We start from the raw sequence: 25,186 nt of genomic DNA on the forward strand, positions 1-25,186 counted from the left end.
AACAATAGTGTACACCTACAATGGAAACTCGTGGAAAACAAGGGAAAGTACATCTGTGGTTCCTGCCAATACACACAAGACGGTTCAGGTTCTTTCTTTCTAAATTATTTTTATTGGATTTTCCTTGGATGTATAATTATCTCAGCTGTCAGAGCTCACATCATTTTATCCAATACATCCATACATGAAAATAGCAGTACAAAATAAAAATAAACACCAGAATTATATAGTCCAAATATACAAAAACAAAGCAAATAGAAAATAAATACATGAAAATAACCATATATGAGGGGAAAAAATACAATACAATAAAAAATAAATAGAATAAAAGGAAGATAAGACACACAAACAAACAGACAGGAAGTGACAACATAAGAGGGGGGGGGGGGGGGGGGGGGGGGGGGGGGGGGGGATGGGGGAGGGGTTCCGGGGGAGAAGGTCCAGTTAGTGGTCCTCAACCTAAGCACCTGATCGGGGTCGCGAGATGATTTCTGGGGGTCGCCAAATCATTTTGGAAGTCAGCTCTGTCTCCACTGTGTTAAAGTGTTCATGTGTTTTAGTCTTTTTGGTCATTTAATGTCTGTTTTTGGTCATTTTGTGTTTTTTTTGGTCAATTTGTGTCTTTTTTTGGTCATTTTGTTTCTTTTTTGGTTCATTTTGTGTCTTTTTGTGGTCCTTTTTTGTCATTTTGTGGTCAATTTGATTCTTCTTTGGGTAATTTTGTGTCTTTTCTGACAAATCCCAAAGTATCAAGTTGTTACTTTCCAAGGAGTCTCTGGCTTGAAGCTGATTGTTACACACTCAGGAGGTCAGAATGGACCTTTAAACTGATAGAAAAGGACTTAGATTAAAACTAACAATAAAAAATAAAAAATATATATAAATGCACAGACAGAGAGATGTTTTAGTTGTTGTCTGCTTCATTATTTGTCCAAAATTCGTCGTATCAACTGAGTTTGTCTGATCTGAACTGTGAGATTGTGTTCAGTGAGACAACATGATGTTAAATTTGGGGTCGCGACTCAAAAAGGTTGAGAACTACTGCTCTAGAGCACCATTTACAGTAAAGCTGATTTTTTCTTGTTTAAGATTACACATAAAAATCCTGATGGTTATCTTTTCTATGATTTTGTTTTATTTTCCTTTCTTTGCTTTTCCTATGTATCAGGAACCTGTACATATAAGAGAAATTATGTTTGTTTTTAAGAAGGGAAAATATCCTATGTTGTATGTAACCTGTTGGCCTCAATAAAGATAAAATAAAAAAAAATAAAAAGATTACACATAATCCTCCTGATGAGATGAGTGGAGGTGGAGCAGTATTTATTCTTCCAGTTCAATAAAATCAACCGCCGCGCTAATAAGGAGAAGAAAGCCATAACGTTGCATTGACAGGAAGTCATAGATATGAGACATTCATAGAGACGTTTCAGGTTCTTAATGTAATGCTGACTTTTCAACAAAGTTTAGCAATTTCATTGTATAAGTTATGAAAGGTCCCTTCAAGCTTCTAATGCTTCTCTCATTGGGATTCCTGTCTTGTGTACGTTGATGACCAGTGTAGAGTCCAATGTTAATGTTAGCTAATGTTGTTCTGTAAGTCTTCTGTGTGTGACAGACTATCTGAGTTTAGTTTATGTGTTGCTGAGGTCTGAGTTGAGTTGATATGTTGCTGAGGTCTGAGTTGAGTTGATATGTTGCTGAGGTCTGAGTTTAGCTGATATGTTGCTGAGCTCTGAGACATGCAACATGACTGGCTCACATGCTATTTCCAACAAAAGGCCAGTCAATCTTTAATAAAAACTCAATATGTTTTGTTGAATTGCTGACTGAATGTGTGTAACAGGGCTTCCTGCAGGATGCTTGGCCATGAAGCTGGTGTTTATTTGCTGCTCTTCTTAAATATCATAATCAGGGTGACTGCATGGGACTCTGAGTTTTATGTAAATTGCATATAAGCCGATTACAAGTGAGGCAGTTCCGCTGTAAACATTATTTATTTTATGGACTTCCAATTTTCCCAACCAGATGCGATAAAGGGAAAATAATATTATGGCCATTATCATTGCATTGCATTATTGTTGTATTATGATGATATTTCTCATGTCACACAAGGTAAGTTGTTTTTCTCCCAGACACACAGCGAGTTGGCTCCATGTAAGAGAGGCAGAGATTAAACAGATAGCCGTTAGCATGGCTGCTATCAGCTTAATGGTTGTAATGGTGGTTTTTCTGCATCATCCCTTGGAGAAATTAATGTTTTTTAAAATGGTGTATGGTTGTTTAATGTTTCAGAGGGCCTTGGACATATTGAAAAATAGGAAAATGTGAACAACTCATTCCAGGTTTCCTCCTTTCCTTCTCTTGTCCAGCAGACCTTCATATGGACATGTTGGATTTTGTGAAAGAGAAGAGAAGAGAAGTTGTTAAAAGTTATCTATGCAAAAAACTCACGCTGCACCAGAGAGGATCATGATATCTTTCTAAACTGGGACGCCTTTATTCACCCTTTTCCCAACCGTTCCAAACACTCAACTATTAGTTGATTTAATCTGACCCATAAGAACCCAGACTATTTATTGTATTTATTCTTAAAGGAAATGATGGGATTTACCACAGACCACATAGAGGACCACATAGAACACATTTATGATGTGTTTTTTTTTTTAAATACGTTGTTAAATATGTTACTAATATATACTTATATATGTTATATTGATTGTTTATGGAGTTTATGTTTATGATATTTCTTATTTCCAAACTAGACACATTTTCTGCTTCCAGAAACACAAATTTGACTTTTTCTTTGCATCTCCATAACATAAATCAAAATTGTGACAGGATAGGATAGGATTATTTTTTGTTTATATTTGGTCAAATGTACTTTAAATTGAACAGCGGAGCATATATTAATTAAAATTAATTCAAACAGGGAAAATAATTGAGTGGCCTTTTACCATTTCTGTTATTGTGACAAATACGTCACATCAGGTTTCCATGAAGATTTTTAGGTTAAAAGCCCGATGTGACATGTACGTCACAGCGATGTTTTTGTAACTTGTTTTATATTAATTTCTTCAGGAAATATGGTCAAAACAGGTTAAATGCAATAAAGGACACATTAACAGAATAGAATTGTTAAACGGGTTTAAACTTAGCCTGGTAACAAAAAATAAGCTTTTTGAAATTAGCTAGTTTTTCACATTTCTGTTTCCAGTCACAGCCACATTTAGTAGAAGTCACTTCCTGTCACAGTCACATGACCACCACACCAGCTGTTGAGTATGTGTCTCTTAGGGATTTAATGAGTTAATGTGAAGCATAAAGCTGAATATGGGAGATTATAGAAGATTTAAAGTGTTTGTTACACGGCTGTCACCATAGGTTCCTATGGGTTAAGGACCCCAGTTTGTCCCAGTTGTTTGTCCCAGTGACTGTCGGCAGGAAATGAAGGTTCATTGCTAAATGGGATTTGGTGAACATCTTATTTTACACCCAATTTTATGGTCACTCCCAATAAATCATGGTATATAGCCTTTTTTGAATACCGGCCACTTCATAATACTGTTGAAGAAGTGTAAGGAGTCATGTACTTTTAATCACTTTCAATATACTTTCAATCAATCTTTTATCATATTTGAGCAGCACATTGATGATAGCATTAACATTAACATAAGCCTACTGCTTTAAAATCAAAGAATATACTTATTAATGAATATTGAATACAATATTTAATTTAATTAAAAAAAAATTAATTTAATTTAATTAATCAGAGCACTCACATGAGAACTTGGCACAAGACCTAACACGCTCTAGGCATGGAAACAGTTTGTAGCCTCGATGTCTCGCTCTCTCTCGAGTGTCTGACCCAGGGGTCACTGACCTTTGAACCCGACAGCTACTTCGGGTTCTGAGTCATACGAAGGAATACTTGTTTGATACAAACTTCTTGTCTTTGAACACTGTCTGCAATCATCTTTCTCCGCTTTCTTGCTCTTTATCAAAGAGTTTGCAGCTCTAAATTAAGCTTCGGTTGTTTTTCGTGATTTTTTCATCTGCCTTGTGAGAAAATATTTCCCTCTGATGCCCTAATTGTTTGTCTTGTGGTGGTGATCAGCTGGTGATCAGCTGGTGATCAGCCTGATGTGGAGCAGCTGGTTGGTGTTCCAGCTGGCTGTCAGCTCCGTCTCTCTCTGGCTTCCCTCGCCAGCGTCAGCACCTTTTTGGTTTATTTGGCATTCCCTTCATTTCCACTCCAGCACTTTTTAGAGTGTTTTACACAGCATTGTAGCCAGTTACCCGGATGTCGGCCATATTGGAAGTACTGGGATGTAAACAAACAATGAACAGCTGAATGTTCATTTTAACAGGATTTAAAATGTCTAAACTAGTAAAAAGCCCAGAAAAACGTGTGTAAAGGGCTGGACTTTACAGAGAATGACTAGGACAGCAGGAGAAACAACCATATTTACCTACAGGACTAACTCGTGGGGACAAACTTCTAAATACAGAAATCTGTTACCGTCACATGATGTTTCCTGAATGGTGTTCTCCGTAGATCACCTCCTGGTTGGAGTTAGGATTTCAGTTTAAGGTGAGGCCTTGTAGAGAGAACTGTTTGGGGTTCAGGTAAACTTGGGCTTATGTTAACAACTTAAAGGAGGACTGGTTGGGGTCAGGGGTCAGGGGTCAGGTTAAGGCAGCAGCTCTCAACCTTTTTGAGTCGCGACCCACAATTTAACATGCATGTTGTCCGCGACCCCCACTCACTGAACACAATCTCACACGCACAGTTCAGATCACCCAAAAAAGAAACAAAATGACCACAAAAAGGAAACAAAATAATCAAAAAAGACACAAAATGACCAAAAAGACACAAAATGACCAAAAAAAGAAACAAAATTACCAAAAAGACAGAAAACAACTAAAAAAAGACAGAAAATGACCAAAAAAAGGAAACAAAATGACCAAAAAAAAAAAGACATTAAGTGACCAAAAAGACTAAAACACATTAACACATGAACACTTTAACACAGTGGAGACAGAGCTGACTTCCAAAATGATTTGGCGACCCCCAGAAATCATCTCACGACCCCAATTGGGGTCCCGACCCCAAGGTTGAGAATAGCTGGGTAAAGGTAAGGGGGACACATATCGACGGGGGACAGACTTTAACACCGGTAAGACACCCGGCTGATAAAAGAGGCCGGCTTTTATTTACTAAAAATAGTTTTTACACCCGGTTACTAAATGAGGCCGGTCATTAATAGAGGCACGGCTTTAAACTGAGGAAAGACGGTAGATTTGTTTGACTGACAGAATACTGGGCTTGTCCGTTGGTGTGCTAGCTGCCCTCGTAGCTGTGATGGTCTCTAGACGTCTCGGCAGAGTAAGATGGAGGTTTATCTTGATATTGAACTTTGACACCAGACAAGGTCAGAGTTCATACATTCTTTAAATTTCTTTTATTTTTGTTTTGAAAATGTTTTATTCAATATTTTCATTTTCAGAGCTTTTTTTTTCTTTTGTCTTTTACACCCTTAGGATTCTTATTCTTAATATTGGATTGAATGCGGCTTTGGAATTTTAATGCCATAACCTCAAAGATTACAGGGTATTGAAGTTGATGTTTTTGATGTTCAAACAGTCCTACCAACAACTGTGGAACTAGTTGCTTAGTCCTGCTTTAAAATATTGATTCTAAAAGAGATAAAGCAGCAGGTAGTGTTCAAACTAAGAATAATAATAAAGACAGATATCACTGATTTAGTCACAAAAGAGAGAAAGATGGGTTTGGTTGTTACATTTAGTAAGGGAACTGGAGGATGTGCTCTAGTAAAATGTATTCCAAGGTGCTAAAGTTAATGGCAGGATGGACTAAATTGGGATACTACAGATTCTGAAGGTTCTTTACCTTCACACAAATACTGAAGATGACGTAGAGAAGGCTAATGAGGGTTGGCCAAAGTTGTCCAATTTGAAACCATAGACTCTATAAATAACGAACGTCACCAGTTGGTTTGTGTCCCGTTGGAAGCATCAGTTCAGCGTTCCACTGGTCTCCATCTTGTTTGTGATACGGGGAGCAGACCATATCTGGACTGTGGAGGAGGAGAGGGATCTGATCACTGACTACAGCCTCTCTACACCTCAACCTGACTGAGAGAAGCTGCTGATAATTACTGTTAGCATTAGCTGGAGCATTAACTGGGATGGTAGTTTTGGCTAGCAACAAACAAAAACAAAATGTTTGTTAGTGACCTCAGAAAACTGAGCAGCGACTCCTTGGAGTGTCTGTTAGTCCAACCAAACACTGAACAAGACATTTACTGAACAAAACGTTCAAATAAACTGTCATTAAGTGAAAATACAGTGAAAGGGTCAAAGTTATGAGACCAAACCGCTAAACGTCCTCTTTTCTATCTATATAACGTTATATATAACTTTATTGACACGTTGCCGTGGATACGCATTGTTCTGCTTCTCTCCTGGTGACGGCTCGCCTTGTTAGTGACCTGTCAATCAAAGGTAGCCCCGCCCCAAATCATACAATTCTTTATCTTCTATTTTCTTCTAAATGGGGCCATTATTAGAACTATTGACATCAAATTGTCTTGAAGAAGATTTTTTAACTAGTGATTGAGACCATAGTGTTGTCCTGAAAAAACAATTCTGAGGTAATAAATCAAATGAGAAGTTTTCTCATTTTGCTCTGAAATGAATGGACAGATTTTTTAGCAGCCAAACTTGGCGCCCCCTGCTGGAATTTTCAGTAGAATGCAGCTTAAGGCACTTCCTGGTTTGCCTCCATGCTCAGACACGGAGGTTGCTGCCTGTTTGAAACCTATTTTTTGTTTTTTTCTCTCTCTTTCTCAATCTCTTCTTCTACTGTTTTTTGAAGTATTAGCCTACAGTAATAAATTACACTGCCATCTTCTGACCAAAGTATGTTTATTCGATCTAAACCAGTTGATGGAAACATCCCTAATTCACATTTTCTTTAATGTGACATTTAAAAATGTTGCTTCAAAATTGGATTGGACTTTAATGGATGGTCTGCTTCCATTACGCTTTGACAGATTTTTTTCTTGCGATAAACCAACTTATTGCATGAAAGGATTCTCCACTCTGACAAAAATTAAATTGTCAGCGAGACTTTTTTTTTCATAATCCGTCAAATATCAGAGATGAACCTTTAAAAACATATTGATTATATCCCATTTTAAATCATATTAAAAGTGACTAAAACAGCTGTGTTGAACCTGAGAGCGTGTAGCAGCAGGGGCCCTGAATGCAGCGCTGAGGACACCATTCTCTGGCAGATTAAGCCAGCGGAGATAAGAGATCCTCCTCTATCCTCTCTGTCTCTCCCTCCGAGAGTCTCTCTGTCCTGCCTCTCAGCCGGCCCTGCAATCTGGAAAATTCTGGTTTAAAAATACTGCAACACTTCCTTTGTTATACTAAGCCGTTTTTTGTTCCCCCTCTACCTTATTTATTTTCTTGTTCTCCCCAAATAACAGCAGTGCTGGGATGAGCAAGCGGGAGGACTAGAGAAAGAAGGGAAAGAGTTTTTGGGAGCGAGGGAGAGGGAATACAGTAGATAGAGCGAGGGAGCGACTCAGCACTGTCAGAGCAGCAGAAGAGGAGAGGATGGCAGAGAAAGTTTATAAGGCATAGTTTAGGATGAAACGCGTGAGAGAAGCTGGGGAATCTGTGGTGGCCAGCTGCAAGAGGGGAGATAGCGGAGAAAGGCTTTTAATTCTCAATCCCCACAGAGCCTTTGAAAATTACCAATCTTCTTATCACAGACGCAGGGCTGCTTATGCAAATTGTTGTGGAGTGGAACGTTTAAACGGAAAATTACTCGACAGCATTTTTTTCTCCCCCTCTCCCTCTCTCCCTCTCTCTTCCACACAGAAAGCCTGTTTTGAGTCTCAGATAAGAAGATGAATTGCTCTCTCCGTGCTTTGAAGCGCGTCAGGATTTAAAGACTCCAGCCTCGGCTCTGGTCGAACGCCGCTGCTCTCGCTGCCTTTGTAGCAGAAAACAGGCTGGAAAAAAACAGGAGAAAAAGCATTTCAAAACAACACAGATTCTGTGCTCCAACACAGCATCACCGCCCGAGGAGACAAGGAAATATAAATATTCCCCAACCCGACTCTTCACTCTATTTACTTAGTATTTTATGCTTAACACAGTCCCCCCCCCCCCCCACCTTTTTTCAGACATGGCAAGTAATTGACATGGATGAATAAAGCTCATGTGCTGTGTGGAGGAAATGTTTGAAGCATTATAAATCAGAATTTTACCACAGGCAATATTAGAAATGAAACTGCAAATAGTGTTGAAAACCATTCAAGAGCTCTGAGCACTTAAAATGAAAATAACTTATGGAAGTGACTATGAAATTGCTTGATTTTACATGTTTCTGATTTACATGTTCTAAAATCAAAGTAAAATTTGATGTTTGATTATTTCCTCTTATTTCCTTATTCGAGTTCTTCCACCTTGCTTTTGTGTTTCATTAACACATCAAATGAAGGACACTTCTTATATGTATAATATATATATAATAATATATATAATATATGTAATATTTATATATATTAGAAGTTCTAAACAAAGTAGAATAAAAAAAACAACTAGAAATTAATAGACCAAAAAGCGGTCATAGCAGCTTGATTTTTTTATAAAATAATTTGTATATAATTGGTCAAATATAAGCATCCAGTGCATAGAAAGACATTTTGACAAGTACAATGAAGAACCTGTGAAGTTAAAAAAACAACACATTAAATATACATTTATATGTTTATTTTTCCTCAAGTAAAATGGGTGTTGAGCTATATGACACTAATTTTCTCAAGAAATATTAAATTTACAAAAAATGTACGATTACAGTAACAAAGGAAAATATGTATGACGCACAATTTATATAGTAAAAACAAATATTTCCATTTAAAATGTGACCTCAAAGTGAAATCCTGTAAAAACATGGAACTTTTTTTGATTCAGGCATGCTTAATTGTGTCCCTGAAGTAACTGATTTTAGGCTACATTGCACTGCATATTGGTTGTGATTCCAAAAAGGGAATTAATAAATAGATTATCAAAAAAATGAATAATTTCATAAACAATTATGTACAACTATACACATATGTATATATCACTTACAATACAATGTGCAGACATGTACAATATTCTAACAAACATAATTACAAGCCACTATAAATTAATACAAAAGAGCAATGTACAGTGTGTATGTGTTGTATTCATCATGGATTATAAAGGTAACAGTCCCATTTATTATTTAGTTCCCGTTTGTGGAATCAGCCATCTGAAGATGCTCTCTGAGTGGATGAAACACTCATTTATCTTCCGTCTTATCGAAGAGGATGGAAAGCTTTGTAATGTGGGGATAAACCTGCAATAGTCTTTCTTTTTTTAAGCAATTACACTCAACAAGTTAATTAGTTTAATACCCTATCAGTGGTTCTCAACAATAATAATCCATGACTTAATTTATTGCAAATATTTCTCATCACTAGAATGTAGTGATTCAACCTAATGTAGTAAAAACAGTGAGCATATCACCATTTAAACTATAACTGCTACGCTTCAACCACGACTCCATCTTTGAGTTTTCAGTGATTGACAGGTGATGCCAGGTGATTGACAGGTTGGGTCCAACCATCCTGGTATGGGGGGGGGGGGGGGGGGGGGGGGGGGGGGGACTCTGGGTTTTTAGGAGAATCTAATTGAATAGTCTACTGAATATAAAATTCATTTTATGAACTTATACTTATATTTCTCTGAAATATTTATTGAATAATTATTTTTAAAGGATTTTTGCATGGATGCTACTTTTTAAATGTATATTTTAGAATCTCACGTACCCCTGGAGTGCCTTCACATACCCCCATTAGAGAACCACTGCCCAACATGGTTGAATAACAACAATCATGAGAAGATGATTTTATCTGGATGATATACATCTGCCTCTTGTTTTTCCTCCACTAGTCATGTCATGGTGCCCTCACACAGGGATGACTGGTAGTGTGTAAGTGTTGGCCTCCACTGGACAGCCACAGAGTCATTCCTGCATTTATCTGCATTAGTCAGCGTGACCTTAAATCCTCCAGTTCCTCTACAATCACATTCATCTTATCCCGTTGAAATGCCACTTTGCTTGTCTTTGTGTTCTTTTTCAATATGTAAGTCCATATTTGTTACTTTCTGTTAATGCACATTTTGAGTGTATAAAAAAGTATGCTATAGGGTTGCATTAAATTAGCTAAAAAATAACAAAATAATGCAGTTGGGAGGTGTTGTGGCTCTGTGATCATTTAACTGCAAACCAGTTTTTGTATGCCACAATTTAAAACGCAGCATTATTTTCCTTTTTTGATGATTTGCCTTGAACCAATCAGTCAGTCACACTTGATTGACTTTGTAATCAGCAAAAATGAAAAATAAATCTGATAACAGCATTAAATAAAAACAAAAACACATTTGAAAAAGCAATGCAGTGTCCAATAGGCTCCTGCCTCAAGCTCTTGAACTCTACCAACCCACTGAATGAACTGAACTTTCTCCCCACAGAGGCAGCTTAGGAAGAGGAAGTGCTACCTTCTGGTGGCCGGAGCCATCGTCCTCACCATCCTCATCATCATCATTGCTGTTTCAGCAAGAAAATGAGACCGGCTGCTATGGTAAGAACAGTCATTCCTAATTCCAACTCCTGTCCCAGACATCTGTAAATGTTGTTGATTCCATACAGTGTTGCCATTATATTAGATATAATATCAACGGCACCAAATCACAACAGAAGTAATTTAAGGTTACCTTGTGGGCGGCTGTGGCTCAGTTGGTAGAGCGGTTGTCTTCTGATCGGAGGGTTGGTGGTTCGATCCCCGACCATGGCAGCCTACATGTTGAAGTATCCTTGAGCAAGTTACTGAACCCCAGATTGCTCCTGATGCTGTGTTCATCGGTGTGTGAATGAATTCCCAATGGTGGCAGGTGGCAGCGTTTAGGGTAGCCTCTGCCACCAGTATGAATGTGTGTGTGAACGGGTGAATGAGTCAGTCTGTAGTGTAAAGCGCTTTGAGTGGTCGCAAAGAGACTAGAAAAGCTATATAAGTTCAGGTCCATTTACCATTTACCATTACTTTCCTATAGAACAGGTCTACATCTTCTCCTTTTATTAAATAAACTAAACAGCCTCATGTTTTTTTTTATACAGCATGTAATTTCTGTCTCTACATGTTTGACGTGAACTATTCTCGTCTGCTCTCTGTATTGCGCGCAGCGGAGTCCCACATGCAGTTTCCCATTAATTACCTAGACTGGCAGCCCGCTATAGTATTTGACGCTAATGTCACATTTCAAGCTCCTTAAAGTATATTTACACTTTTCACGATATAAAGTTCTACTGCGTTGTGTTGCTGTTGCTCAGCAGAGTGTCTGACCCGCCAGTCACTCATGAAAATACTAATTCTCCGGGGGGCATAAAGAGTCTATGTCTCCCGACTATCTCCCCCATGTATCTGTGCTAGTCATGGACTGGCTATAGTCAACACGTTGTTCAAGCAAAGGGTGGATCATAAGTGTACTTAGTAGTAGAACACTGAGGCCAAAGGTTGAAGATCAATTTTGTGATTGTATCACTAGAACTAGGCCGTTTGTCTTGGACACTCTGGTACAGAGAGGAGCAGCTGATAACGGTGATGGTGAGTTTGATCCAGAGGTTACATTAGATAATAATTTAATTGAATTCAATATTACCTGTCATTTTCATTTTTTAATTAAGCATATTAAATAGCATTTTTTTCTTAAATTCATATAAAAAAACAATCTTATAGGCCTCGTTTATGCGGTTGGGCACCGACTGTGCAGTTGCTCTTCATGTTAACCCCACAATACCTAAAATAATGTAACATGAAAGGACAAGCTTGTCCTTCATCCTCTACCACAACACCAATCCTGATTTTTTCCATGTAATTTATCAATGCCATCACAATTGCTATGCTTTTCAAATTAACTTCAGACACTCCCATGAAATATAGCAATTGCATGGTACAAGCTAATGTTTTTGGGCTTAGATAAGCAATCAGCAAGGACTTTAGCAGAAAGGATTTGACCTGTAATTAATGATTTGGTTTATATGTGTGTTTTAAGTATATTTATGTGATATTTGTGTTACAATCAAAGTTGTATGTTAATCTTGCTTTATACAGACAGTCAGTCTTATATGCAACTAACTTACTAACCTTTGACCTGCTCATACACTGATTTTCACATGATATATTTAAATTTACTGGAACAAAACACAGTTCACAGTTCACATGACCAGGGCAAAGCCTAGTCACCTGGCTTCACAGCTGGACATTTTACAACTCATTGTGTGAGGAGCTTCGATATTTTTCTGTTTTACAGATGGTGCCCCTATGAGCTGACTTAGAGCAAATCAAGTCATATCATTTCTTATAATTAATAATTGTTTATGATAATTATTAATAATTCTTATAGCCATCCAACCACACTTTGAACCTGAGTGTTGCTCAGGTTCATCCTTACATATTTGGTATCCTTATGGGAGGGATAGCATTTATGATAACGCCCTTTTATTAATATATTTGATGCCCTGTGCAAGGTCATAATTTATTCAAAAAAAGAGCCATCCTTAATTCCCAACATGTTTGGTGATCCATGATGGAGGCAGCTGGTATCTGTAACCAGATACCCCAACATATTGGACGCCCCGTTGCGTAGTTACAACATTCCAAATGGTGCAGTGGGATTTCCTAAATCAGAGCTGCTCTGATCTTAATCAAGCAGGAGTTTCCTGTAAAGAGACTGTGACTGTTGGTCAGATTCCTGTGTTTTGTCATATGTCTGATATTTTAATACATCTTCAAATTAATTCACAACATCTTCAACTCTCACCTCAAGAAAAATTCCTCATGCATCCGAGGGGAAGTTAGGTAAATGGAATCTGAGTGGGCCATGTTGAAAGCCTCCATTGTGGATGTGGCTGCTAAAAATCATGGTCAGAAAGTTGTCGGAGCCTATTGTGGCAACCTGAAAGAGGCTTTTGTGGCTTGCTTGACCCAGGAGTCTCCTGAAGCAGCAGACAGGTACCGGTTGGCTGCAGCTTAAAACATTTACGAGCCCATGGAAAGATCTCTGTAAGGAACTAGAGAGATCCGACCCGAGATGCTGAAGGCTTGACATTGTTTGGCTGTCCCAAACCTAACCCTAAAAGGAAAAAGCTAAGCCTTGATGCAATACAATAAGATTAGGTGTGGGAATATACAAACATGAGTAATCCTTTAAATTTTTAATTTTTAGATTTAAAAAAGCAAAACAATGAACTGCAAACTAACCCGAAAGTAGCTGCTGTGCAAATTTAAGTTTTGGGCTGCTTGAGCTAAGTGCTAAGCCATGTGACGGTTGGCCTGCTGGCCATGAGATAAAGATTGATAGATTGTGGGGAACATAGGACCCTTTTTGGGGAAAACGGGGAACATAGGACCTTTTTTTCTTATTGGGGAACATAGGGATGACCCCACCTGAAGCACTTACTGGAACAGCTTTGAGTATGAAGCTGTCAGGATGAGAGCCAACACATAATAAGAGTTGTTTCAGCTCTGCTAGTGTTGTAATTGTTAGTCTTGATCAAGTAGATGCTCAGCATATAATATTATTAGTTTGATAGTTACAACAGGAATAACTTAATAATTCATGTATGTCTTTTAAGATTAGGGTTGGATTTTGATTGCTTTTTCTAGTTTTTCAAATTTTTAGATAGTAAAGCTAATCTTATATAAACCTTTTGTCCTTTCTTACTCTATTATTATTAACTTATTGAAAGCAAAAATCAATATAGAAAACATTTAAATTGCAGGCTTGACACACTGAACACTAAAGGCAAATTCTGTGAAACATCACTGTATATATTTTGTTATTATTTACTGCTTGATTTGGTGTATTTTTTTTATTTCTACACACCTTTTTTGCCACCTTTTAGTTTGGAAAGAGATAGTAAAATTTAAATGGGACATAGCCATTGTCAACGTCATTCTGTACATTTCAATTACATTGGAAATTTCAGCAAACTTCTAAAGGTAACTCCTGCGATCTCCTGACCAGAGCGAGCTAGTCCATAGTAAGCGTGACAGTGGAAGCAAGGCATGAAGAGTCAATTCCTGAACTCTGACGTTGTTCAAACAATAGGTGGAATGTCAACCAAATGACGCACTTCTTATTAAAAAAGGAAAGGAAAAGTCACATCAATCAGGTTCTTCCAGCTGTTGGAGAAAGTGTGGCTCCCAGGAGGCAAATCATTATCACTTGTTCTGGGCCTGTCCACCTGTAAATGCTTTCTGGCGTAAGATCAATATAGAATTGGTGACAATATTTGGGACAACTATTTTTTTTGGGGCTTCTGCACTCTACATCCTCAAATAAAAAACACAAAATACCTTTTTGGCATACTGAGTGCAGCTGCTAAAAAGCTCTAACAAGGAAATGGCTTCAGCCAGACAACATCTATAGACGAGTGGTATGACATCATCTATGAAATTGTTGTAATGGAAAGAATCACTTTCTCTGAGGCTTCAAAAAGCCAAATTTGAGGAAATCTGGGAGAGAGAGATTGTACACCGCTCTAAAACAGCCTTCTTTTGTTTATATCATGTGACTTTCTTTCTTTTTTTTAAACTGTTTTACTACTTGCTGTAGATGGAAACATCCCCAAGTTCTGTATGTTTGTTTATAACTAGATAAAAATCTGAAAATATGGATCACAATGCCATTTATTATAAAGGTAATGACTGTTCTAATGTGCTATAGCCTTCAGTTAGCCTGGTAGCTGCCATTTCCCTGCACCACCTGGACTTCCTCTCAGTCAACCAAATCTAAATCTGCTCACATCCCATATCACTAATTGACAAAGTTGTCATCCACACTGTAAAAAAAAATCTGTTGTCTTTACGGTAAAGAAACGGCAGCTGTGGTTGCCAGAACTTTACCTACTTTAGTTTAACTTTACTTTACATATTTATTATCATAAATATGGTGTAACTTTTTGTAATATTACAGTAAAATTATATTAGCACTGTTAATTTCATGTTTAAGATTGCCGTTTTATTCCATATTTTACCGTAAAAAATAAAGTTTTTCTATCAAAACAAACGCTGTTCTGCCATATAATTGACATTAAAATACTTACTGTCATGGTTTAGCAGTTTTTCACTGTAAAATCTACAGACATTTCGGTAACATTAAGGTCCTTAATAACCATTAATTAACAAGTAATAAGGCATTGTTCTCGCTTTAGATCCGGTAGTTGCAAAAAGCAACTTATAGTTAACTTATAATAGATGAGCAATAAAGTATATTTTAATATCAATAAGCAAACAAAATAAGATTAATAAAGGCATGGCAAAGACATAATGGGTGGGTCATGGGTGTTTATAATGCCATTATTAACACTTATATAAGCTTATAAACACACAATAATGTTAATAAGCGTCTTGTAAGGACTTACAAGGGCCTTATTACTTGTTAATTAATGGTTATTACAAGGACCTTAATATAAAGCGTTACCGACATTTCTTACAGTGTAGCTAATTGACAACGTTGTCAGCTATGGGTGATGTCACAGATGGTACATCCATGTTTTCTCCAATCAGTCATGGTTGAAAACTAAAGTTGTATGCTGTATGTCTGTCAGCCAAAGCCACATGCCAACTGTCTGGTAACCTTGTTGGATTTCTCATTTAGAGTTAGAAACCAGTACAGAAGACAAACTGAGAGATGGTTAACCCCTGGCCTTAAGTGATAAAATTAAATAAAGTTTATTTTATTTTGAATAATCTAAGTTTATTGCCCTCCATATTCCTGAAAGCTAACAAAGCTGCCATACGACACTAAATTATCACCTAACTGTCAGCCTCATATCATGGCTTGAAAAGCTGTCTTGACAAACGCAGTTTTTTTAGTCTTTCATACGATCAATACCAGATGTCTCTGCTTGCATAAAGTATTGATCAGCACCTATTTTCCTCTGGGGGGAGGAAAATGGAAATCCTGTGGAACAAGGCATTCTATTCATGAAACAGCAGGCTAAATCGATGCTCCCATGATGTCTGGCCCATGCTGAGGCTCAGCATTCGGCTGTCGACACTCAAGTGGCTAGACACTACCAGTTACCACAGCAAGACAGTCTCAGTGCTAAAAAAGGAAAATGCCATTTTGAAGGACCCTTTGTACTGTTGTATGCTTTACACATTTTCAAAGACAGCCTTATTGATGTTCACCTGTGCTGATAAAAAGCAGTCACAGCCATGGAAAACTAATAACAGACATGTGGGGTACATATTTTAGATCAAATTACTCTGAATTTGAGGTTCCTTTGTCTTCTGTTTTCAAGAACATCAAATCTTCAAATGGAGTTTTGAACTGAATTAATGAATTGCTTCACTGGGGTCTTCAGGTGGGCACCCTGCTTCACTGATGTTTCGTTGATAAGCCTGCGACATCTCCACAGGGCTCAAGGGCGACACCTGGCGTCCCAGGTGTGCCCCCCTCAGACCCCAACTGGGCTGCAAAATGACCATCAGGGCGTACCTGATGGTCATTTTGCAGCCCAGTTGGGGTCCTTCCCCTTGATCCACAGCCAGCTGCTGCCTCGCTCGGCAGCCTCTGACAATGATCTGATGGCTTGTCGAAAGGCCTGTCCTCGCACTCCCATCCCCTCCAGAAGCTTGATTGTGGACGTGGCAACAAAGCCTCTGCATCCGACCTCAACAGGAAGCACATGGTCCCGCAAGCCACGTTGTTCTGCCTCTGCTGCTATGTTGGAGTACTTCAGGCGTTTGCGTTCATATGCTTCACTGACTGCAGCCTCCCACGGCACAGTCAGATCTACAATGAAAAGCGATTTCTGCAAGGTTGACCACAAGACTAGGTCCGAGCTTCTGGTCTAGATCAACCTGCATTTTCCAATCCCAGGCATTGTCCAGGAGGGTCGCTTCCACTCTAGCAGATGTTTTTGCTGGGAATTGTCCTGCTCTTATGAACGGGATGGTGTTCGGATATCTGGATGCTGAAGAAGGAAGGGCGTTGTTGGTAGATCTTCTTCTTTCCAGAGTGATCACCAGTTGTTGTAGGACCTGGTTGTGTCTCCAGGTGTAGCGGCCTTGGGACAAACTGGTTTTGCAGCCAGTGAGAATGTGCCTGAGTGTTGCAGGGGTTTGGCAGAGAGCACATGTTGGATCCTCTCCGAGCCACTGGTTTAGGTTCTTGGGTGAGGGAAGAACATCGTAGGTTGCTCTGATGATGAAGCTGAGTCGGCTTCCTTCCATCTCCCAAAGATCCCTCCATGTGAGCTTACGATTTTCCAGGTTTTCCCAGCTAGTCCATTGGCCCTGTTTGGACTGCGAGACTGCCTCTGCACATATTGCTGCCTCTCCCTTTTGTCAGACCTCAGCCACCACAAACCCACCTCTTCCATAGTGCACCTGTCCTACAATGTCTCCATGTCTGAGAGAAGATTTTGCTTGCTCTACAGCCTCAATTTGGATCCATTTCCCATTTGCATTTGTACTCCTCTGTGAGGCTAGAGACAGGCAGTTTCAGAGCCCCATGCCCATACAAGCCGATATTGCTGAGGCAACAGGGAAGACCAAGCCACTTCTTAATGTAAGAGCTGACTGTCCTCTCCTGCTTCTCGACTTTGGTTATGGGGATCTTGTCAAGTGTATTTCACGCAGTGGCTTCCCACACTTGAAAAGGAAGGACCAGTCAGACCATGGATTTCACTCGTTCTTAGTTTATTTTCCAATGACCAATGAAGAAAGGTGAAAAACCTTTAAACAAACAAGAATAAACAGATGTAAATAAAATACAGCATCAACCAAGGTTGTAGTACATTCCAATGCAAGTGCATTATACTAAATAAAAAGTATATTTAAACATACATTGACTTGTTTCATTCAATATTAAAGTACTGTATCTTAGAAATAAAAACACACTTAATCATTTACTTTCAAATTAACCAGTTTTTTCGTCATTTTAATACTTTTTCACCTTAAATGAAATCAAACATTTTAAACTGATTTTACTGTAGATTTTAACAACCATTTTAACAGAAATACTCGACTAATAAAATAAATAATCAACTTATCAGTCATTCATACACAACATAGACCAATAACACTCAAACAGTCCAGAGGAGACAAGCTTACCGGTAGCCCTTTTGATTTGAGTCCTTTTCCCAATGCGTTCTGAGTTTTGTGAAGTGAGTTTACTTCTTTTCCCTTTTCTCTTTGTCTCTGCTGTCCTTTGTCTCTGCCGTCCTCCTCCTGCCAACCGACATGTGTGTCTCTGGCGTGTGTGACTCCGGTGTGTCCCGCTGATTGCGGTAATTGTGCCCACCTGGTGAGGTGCGCCGCAGCAGCGAGCCGATGCGCGCCGATGCGCGCCACCGACGCGCGCACACAGAGCGCGCCCGCAGACACGTACAGGCAGCAGCATGCACACAGACGCTCCTTACCCAGATCGCCGCAACAGATCTCATAAACTGTTAGAGGCCACATCAGGCGGGGGAGCAATCCAAACTGCAGACACCACAGTTTCAACTTGCCAGGAAGCAAGGTCTTGTCGATGCTGGCAAGGCCTTTGATGGTTTCTTCCCTCAGCTGATCGCTCTGGTCTTTGAGGTTCTCGTTGTACCAGCGCCCTAGGCTCTTAACGGGTAGCTCTGACACCAAGGGAATGGGTATATCCTTGATGTAGAACCTCTGGTCCACAACTTTTCCTTGAACGATGGATATGCTCCTGGATTTGTTGGGTTTCAGCTTCATCCTTGCCCATGTGATGTTGTCATGAAGCTTCTCTAACAGCCGTTTCATGCATGCAATGGTGGATGTTAAGGTGGTCATGTCATCCATGTAGGCGCGAATGGGAGGTAGATGCTGTCCACACTGCAGATGTTCACCTCCAACAACCCACTTGGACGCTCAGATGATCACTTCCATTGCCATCGTGAAGGCTAGTGGGGAGATGGTCGAGCCTGCCATTATTCCTAATTCCAGTGACTGCCATGATGTTATGTATTCTGTTGTTTTGACACAGAATTGCAGGTCTTGGAAGTAGTTTTTGATAAGGTTTGTCCACGCCGTCACATGGTCTTTCCCTAGTTGTCAGCTGCACTTTCACAGCAGTCACTGGATTTCTCCAGTTTTTCAGTTGAGCTTATAGGACTTGATAATACAATCCCTTATTTGATCAGCACTTGGTGATGAGTGGGTTAGAGGTAATTGCTTCACTGGGGTCTTCAGGTGGGCACCCTGCTTCACTGAAGTAATACAGAATAAATACGCCCCAGCCCAGCAGAGCAGCAGTTGTCAGCATCTCATTCCTCAGCATACATAAACACAATGCAGAGATTGTAGCAGACTGAGGTATTTGGCCAGACCGGCTACAGTGGGTGAGGAAAAATACCGCAAAACAACAGGAAGTGACATCGCCGAAATGTCAAAGGTCACACAATAAAAAAAGAAAACTAACAAAATAAAAGCTCCCCAAAAGAAATACAGCAACAGGATTTTCACATGGAAACTAACAGTGAAACATGAACAGAAGATAAAAAATGGACTTTTGGTGAAATATAAACCATCTCATATATACATCGGTTACACTAGCTTGTTAGCCTCTGCTAGCTTGGTAGCTTCAAGCAAGGTTGGCTATTTATACAGTCTATGGATTGGTTGATAGTGTTGGGACAACGAAGCTTCGTAAAGCATTTGCTTTATTTACAGAGAGAGATGGCGCTCTTTGTTCAACAAAGGGCTGAAAACACACTCAATTGCTATTGCTGAAGCCTTTTTTTTTTTTAAAGCAAAGAGCACCATCTCGTGGGGTCGAAGCTTCATTGTCCTAACACTACTGGTTCATCCCTCAGGTCCGGTCCCCCTAGTGGCCTGGCACTCTTCCCGTTGTTTTGGGGTTTTGTGGTTTTGGTATTTTGCAGCATTATTCTTTGGCATTTGTTTTGTGGGTTTGTAAGATTTTGCTTCTGCTTAGTTTCTGTGATTGCAGCATTTTTTTGCTTTTGCATGATTCCTGTATTTGCAGCGTCCACAACTGTGAGGATGTTCCTAAATTAATCGAGCAGCTTGTGAATTATCTGCTTATTTACATTAAAGTTAGCTAATGTCTGCACTGACACAAACATGCCGCCACACTGCTCCCTCACTGGGTGAGAGAGCTAGGGACAAGTTATGCGCCTCCGCTTCAATGAAGAAATACATATTTAATAGGCTGCATTGCTCAGTCATAAGCATATGGGCCATGGCATGTTCCTTTACGGGTTAATTTTGAGTTTAAATACAGTTGCACTCTCAGACAGTTGAAGATTAAATATATAACTTTTTATTAGTGTAGCACCCTGAGCTTGTGTCTTTTTAGCTCCTCTATCTCTGGATTGCTTAATCAGCAATCACCTGAAAACACATGGAAAGGGGAGAAGAAACACAAAACACACACACACACACATACACAGTTTGCTGCCTGACACGTAACAAACACTAAGACTCTAAATGACAAATCTAAGTGCATAAAAATGGTCTTTTACTAAATCATTGATTTGTTTTTTTAAATGCAGCCTGACACGTAGCAGTCATGTTAGCGTTGGCATGGTGACAATGTTAGCATGTTGATGTTAACATTCAGCCTAAAGCACCACTGTGCCTAACACAACTGCTAGCATGACTTTAGACTTGTAGTCTTGCTTTTATAACTTATTGTAGTATTGATGTTGCACAGATGATCACATGACTGTTCTTATTTATGTATATATTTTTGTAAATGTAAGTGGAGCCATACAATGGCACATATGCATTGTCAGTTATGATTCTTTTCATGTGTTTTAACCTTTTATAATGATCAAAATAAAAATTCACCACATTGTTATCGCCTCTTGCCAAATGTCAGCAGTTAAGTAGTTAAGAGTTAAGGATGATGGATGGATGGATGGATGATGGATGGATGGATGGATGGATGGATGGATGGATGGATGGATGGATGGATGGATGGTTGGATGGATGTTTGGATGGATGATGGATGGATGGATGGATGGATGGATGGATGGGTGGATGGATGGAATGATGGATGGATGGATGGAATGATGGATGGATGGATGGATGGATGGATGGATGGATGGATGATGGGTGGATGGATGGATGGATGATGGATGGATGGATGGATGGAATGATGGATGGATGTTTGGATGGATGATGGATGGAGGATGGAATGATGGATGGATGTTTGGATGGATGATGGATGGATGGATGGATGGGTGGATGGATGGATGGAATGATGGATGGATGGATGGATGGATGGATGGATGATGGGTGGATGGATGGGTGGATGGATGGATGGATGGATGATGGATGGATGGAATGATGGATGGATGGATGGATGGATGGATGGAGGATGGAATGATGGATGGATGGATGGATGGATGATGGATGGATGGATGGATGGGTGGACGGATGGATGGATGATGGATGGATGGATGGATGGATGGAATGATGGATGGATGGGTGGATGGATGATGGGTGGATGATGGATGGATGGATGGATGATGGGTGGATGGATGGATGGATGGATGATGGATGGATGGGTGGATGGATGGATGGATGATGGATGGATGGATGGATGGATGATGGATGGATGGATGGATGGATGGATGGATGGATGGAATGATGGATGGATGGATGGAATGATGGATGGATGGATGGATGATGGATGGAGGATGGAATGATGGATGGATGTTTGGATGGATGATGGATGGATGGATGGATGGGTGGATGGATGGAATGATGGATGGATGGATGGATGGATGGATGGATGGATGGATGGATGGATGGATGGATGATGGGTGGATGGATGGGTGGATGGATGGATGGATGATGGATGGATGGATGGAATGATGGATGGATGGATGGATGGATGGATGATGGATGGATGGAGGATGGAATGATGGATGGATGGATGGATGGATGATGGATGGATGGATGGATGGGTGGACGGATGGATGGATGATGGATGGATGGATGGATGGATGGATGGAATGATGGATGGATGGGTGGATGGATGATGGGTGGATGATGGATGGATGGATGGATGATGGGTGGATGGATGGATGGATGGATGATGGATGGATGGGTGGATGGATGGATGGATGATGGATGGATGGATGGATGGATGGATGGATGGATGATGGATGGATGGATGGATGGATGGAATGATGGATGGATGGATGGATAGATGGATGGATGGATGGATGGATGGATGGATGGAATGATGGATGGATGGATGGATGGATGGATGGATGGGCTAAGTGCCATAGCAGAGCAATTATGAGCATGGCCAATTCAACAAGATCCAAGAAACATTTTGGTGTCTGCAGGACCAACAATAAATGTCCAAGTTTATAATTATTTAAGGAATAAACTGTAAACCACCTTTCCCTCTTCTATAAACCTTACATTGGTACAGATAAATATTTTAAAGTATGGAGCATTTAATAGCCTTTCCAATAAATAAAAATAATAATAAATAATCATCAAAACAACAGTTGCAAGCATAACAATGAAAAACAGCCTCTGCAAATGTTCAGTCAATTTCCTTTAAAGGCGTAATAATCCACAGTAGCAACACAAAATGGACTGATGAAGAGAAAACAAGGAGAAGCAAACAGAACAACACAGTACACAGACAGGCGACTCTTTGCTTTATTTTAACAAGAGGAGTTTGATTACAAGTGTTTGACTTTTTACTGTTATGGTAATGAAAATAAAAAGCTGTTGCACCTCTAAGTTTCATTTGTCTCAGTAACAGAAATTCTTTAAAAAAGATCAAATAATCCAGTTATTGGAGTACTTTCTTATGTGTGTTTTGGGATTAAAATTTTGTTTTAGATGTTCTAAGTTGGCAACCACATAATAAAGCACTAACAGATAAAACTAGTCCTCCCATTGACTGTTCACCCATGCTCAACAGGGGTCAAAAAGGGCCCCATGACATTACACTGGTTTTAGGACATATAGAAAAAAAATATTACCGATGGCTTTTTTCACCTTTTAAGGCAACTCATGACCATATAAAATATGAAAAATATGAAAATTATATATCAATGTGTTGGTCATGAGTTGCCTTAAAAGGTGAAAAAAAAAGTTGGTAATCATTTTTTCTACATGTCCTAAAACCAGTCTGATGTCATGAGGACCTTTGACCCCTGAGGAGCACAGGTGCTATGGAAATACATAAAACACGTAACAATGAATGAAGAAAGTTGAAATGTATGCTTCTACTACTTTATATTTTAAGTTAACCTATATAAATCGTAAGTTGAAAATGATTTGGGGTCAATTTTGTTTATTTATTTATTTTTAATTGTTAGGAAACCGTTTATCCATCATTCCAGGTAGTGTTTGTGAGCGACATATACATCAATCCTAAAGGGGAAATATCTCTCTTTAGCTGCTAAATGCTCCACTGTTGACCAGCTCGTCTCACCACGTCCAGCTGCTGTTTGCTGAGCAGGTGAACAACAGGTTCATCACACCTTTGTCTCTGGACACAGCTGCCCATTTGGCTGGAAGTGGGACTGATGACAGTGCTGACAGTGGAATTTGGGTAAAAATCTCCACGAGTGACTCATCTATTATTTGTATAGTTCAAGGGTAGGAAACCTGAGGCTCTGGAGCCACATGAGGCTCTGCAGTGGCGCCATGTGGCACAACTGTATGAAATGAAACAGTTATTTATTTAAAATATTAGATATTCCTTTATTGATCTCCCATGGGGGGAATTCAGGTGTTGCAGCAGCACAAGTACAAAGTAAAACAGATAGGATAATAAAAATAGGATAATACAATGGAATAGAATAGAGATGTTTAGTATAGTATAGTATAGTATAGTATAGTATAGTATAGTATAGTATAGCATAGTTTAGTATGTAAGTATAAAATAAAAATACAAACAAGACCAAACTAAAAAACTAGCATTGTAAACATGTTAAAGTGGCAGTGAAATGGAGAACATATGGTCAATGAGTTGTGCATTTCAGTCCAGTGCAAGTTTTAAAAAAAAAAAAATGTTATATATTTTTAATGTTAATTTATCATAGGCCCAACGCAATTTGTATTCCTCAGTTGTAAAAATGTGTTACTTATTTATGACCATAAAAAATGTTTTTACATTTTATTCAACAAGTCTGTCCCGGCGCCTTAAACCCTTTTTTTTGCCAATTTCAAGTCTAGTTTTGCATTGCTGCATTCTGACAAAATCATATTAATAAATAAAAAGTAGGCTGTTTTATTTTCATTTTAAGGCTGAAAATAAGGTCTGTGGCTCCATTACGACATTTTTCTCTTTTTTTGGGCAACAGTGGCTCTTTGGTCAGTAAAGGTTGCCCACCCATTCTGCCCTACAAAGCCTAACTGCAGTAACTACGCAATAAGGTAAAACTGAGAAAAACTGCTTTAAAGTTTTTTAACGTTTGTTACTTCGCCAGCCAAATGGGTTATAGGTAGGTAAGTGATATGATACCTTTTTCTACATGAATTGTCGATGTAATTTCATGACGATTTATTTGACCTTTGAGCCCAAAAATGTTGTTACTTCACTCTGGTTTTGCTGTAAAAGGTTCTAATAGTAATGCAAAAACAGTGCAGTGACTACAATGTTGTTGTCTTCTTTCAGCTTTTATATTTTTTCAGTGAAAAAACATTTTCAAATTGATTTTGTTATCAATTTAATTAAAAGTGTTTAACAACTCTTTTCAAAGATTTGTGTGTTTTAGACTTAATATTATAAAGTAATGTTATATTTTAGTCTTAATATAGCTTTATCACTTTTTTACTTAAACACTATCTAGATAATACTGTCCCTATTAAATGAACTTAGAATTTCTGTGTCTTCACTATTCAACACAATGAAGAAATACAAGGCTTCACTGTATTACAGTCAAATCAGACTGTGGTACGTGCAATTACTGTAGTCTGCTTTGTTTTTGAGTTGGATTTTGTATTTACTGCAATTTTTACATCATTATTTCTCTAAAATAAAGCAAAATTGAAATATAAAACTTTGTCACAACATAAAACAG

At 38.9% G+C, this 25,186-nt stretch overlaps 1 protein-coding gene across 1 annotated transcript in view; it reads left to right on the forward strand.

Moving 5' to 3' along the window:
- tsnare1 (T-SNARE Domain Containing 1) overlaps positions 1-25,186 on the forward strand; it is a 231,775-nt gene that overhangs the window by 173,565 nt on the left and 33,024 nt on the right. Inside the window, exon 11 of the mRNA XM_059338826.1 lies at positions 10,603-10,712. Coding sequence (XP_059194809.1) covers positions 10,603-10,698 — 96 coding nt within the window. The 3' untranslated portion in view covers positions 10,699-10,712. The remainder of the gene's footprint in view (positions 1-10,602; positions 10,713-25,186) is intronic.

This window comes from Centropristis striata, chromosome 8, assembly GCF_030273125.1.
Source record: "Centropristis striata isolate RG_2023a ecotype Rhode Island chromosome 8, C.striata_1.0, whole genome shotgun sequence".
Lineage (NCBI taxonomy): Eukaryota > Metazoa > Chordata > Actinopteri > Perciformes > Serranidae > Centropristis > Centropristis striata.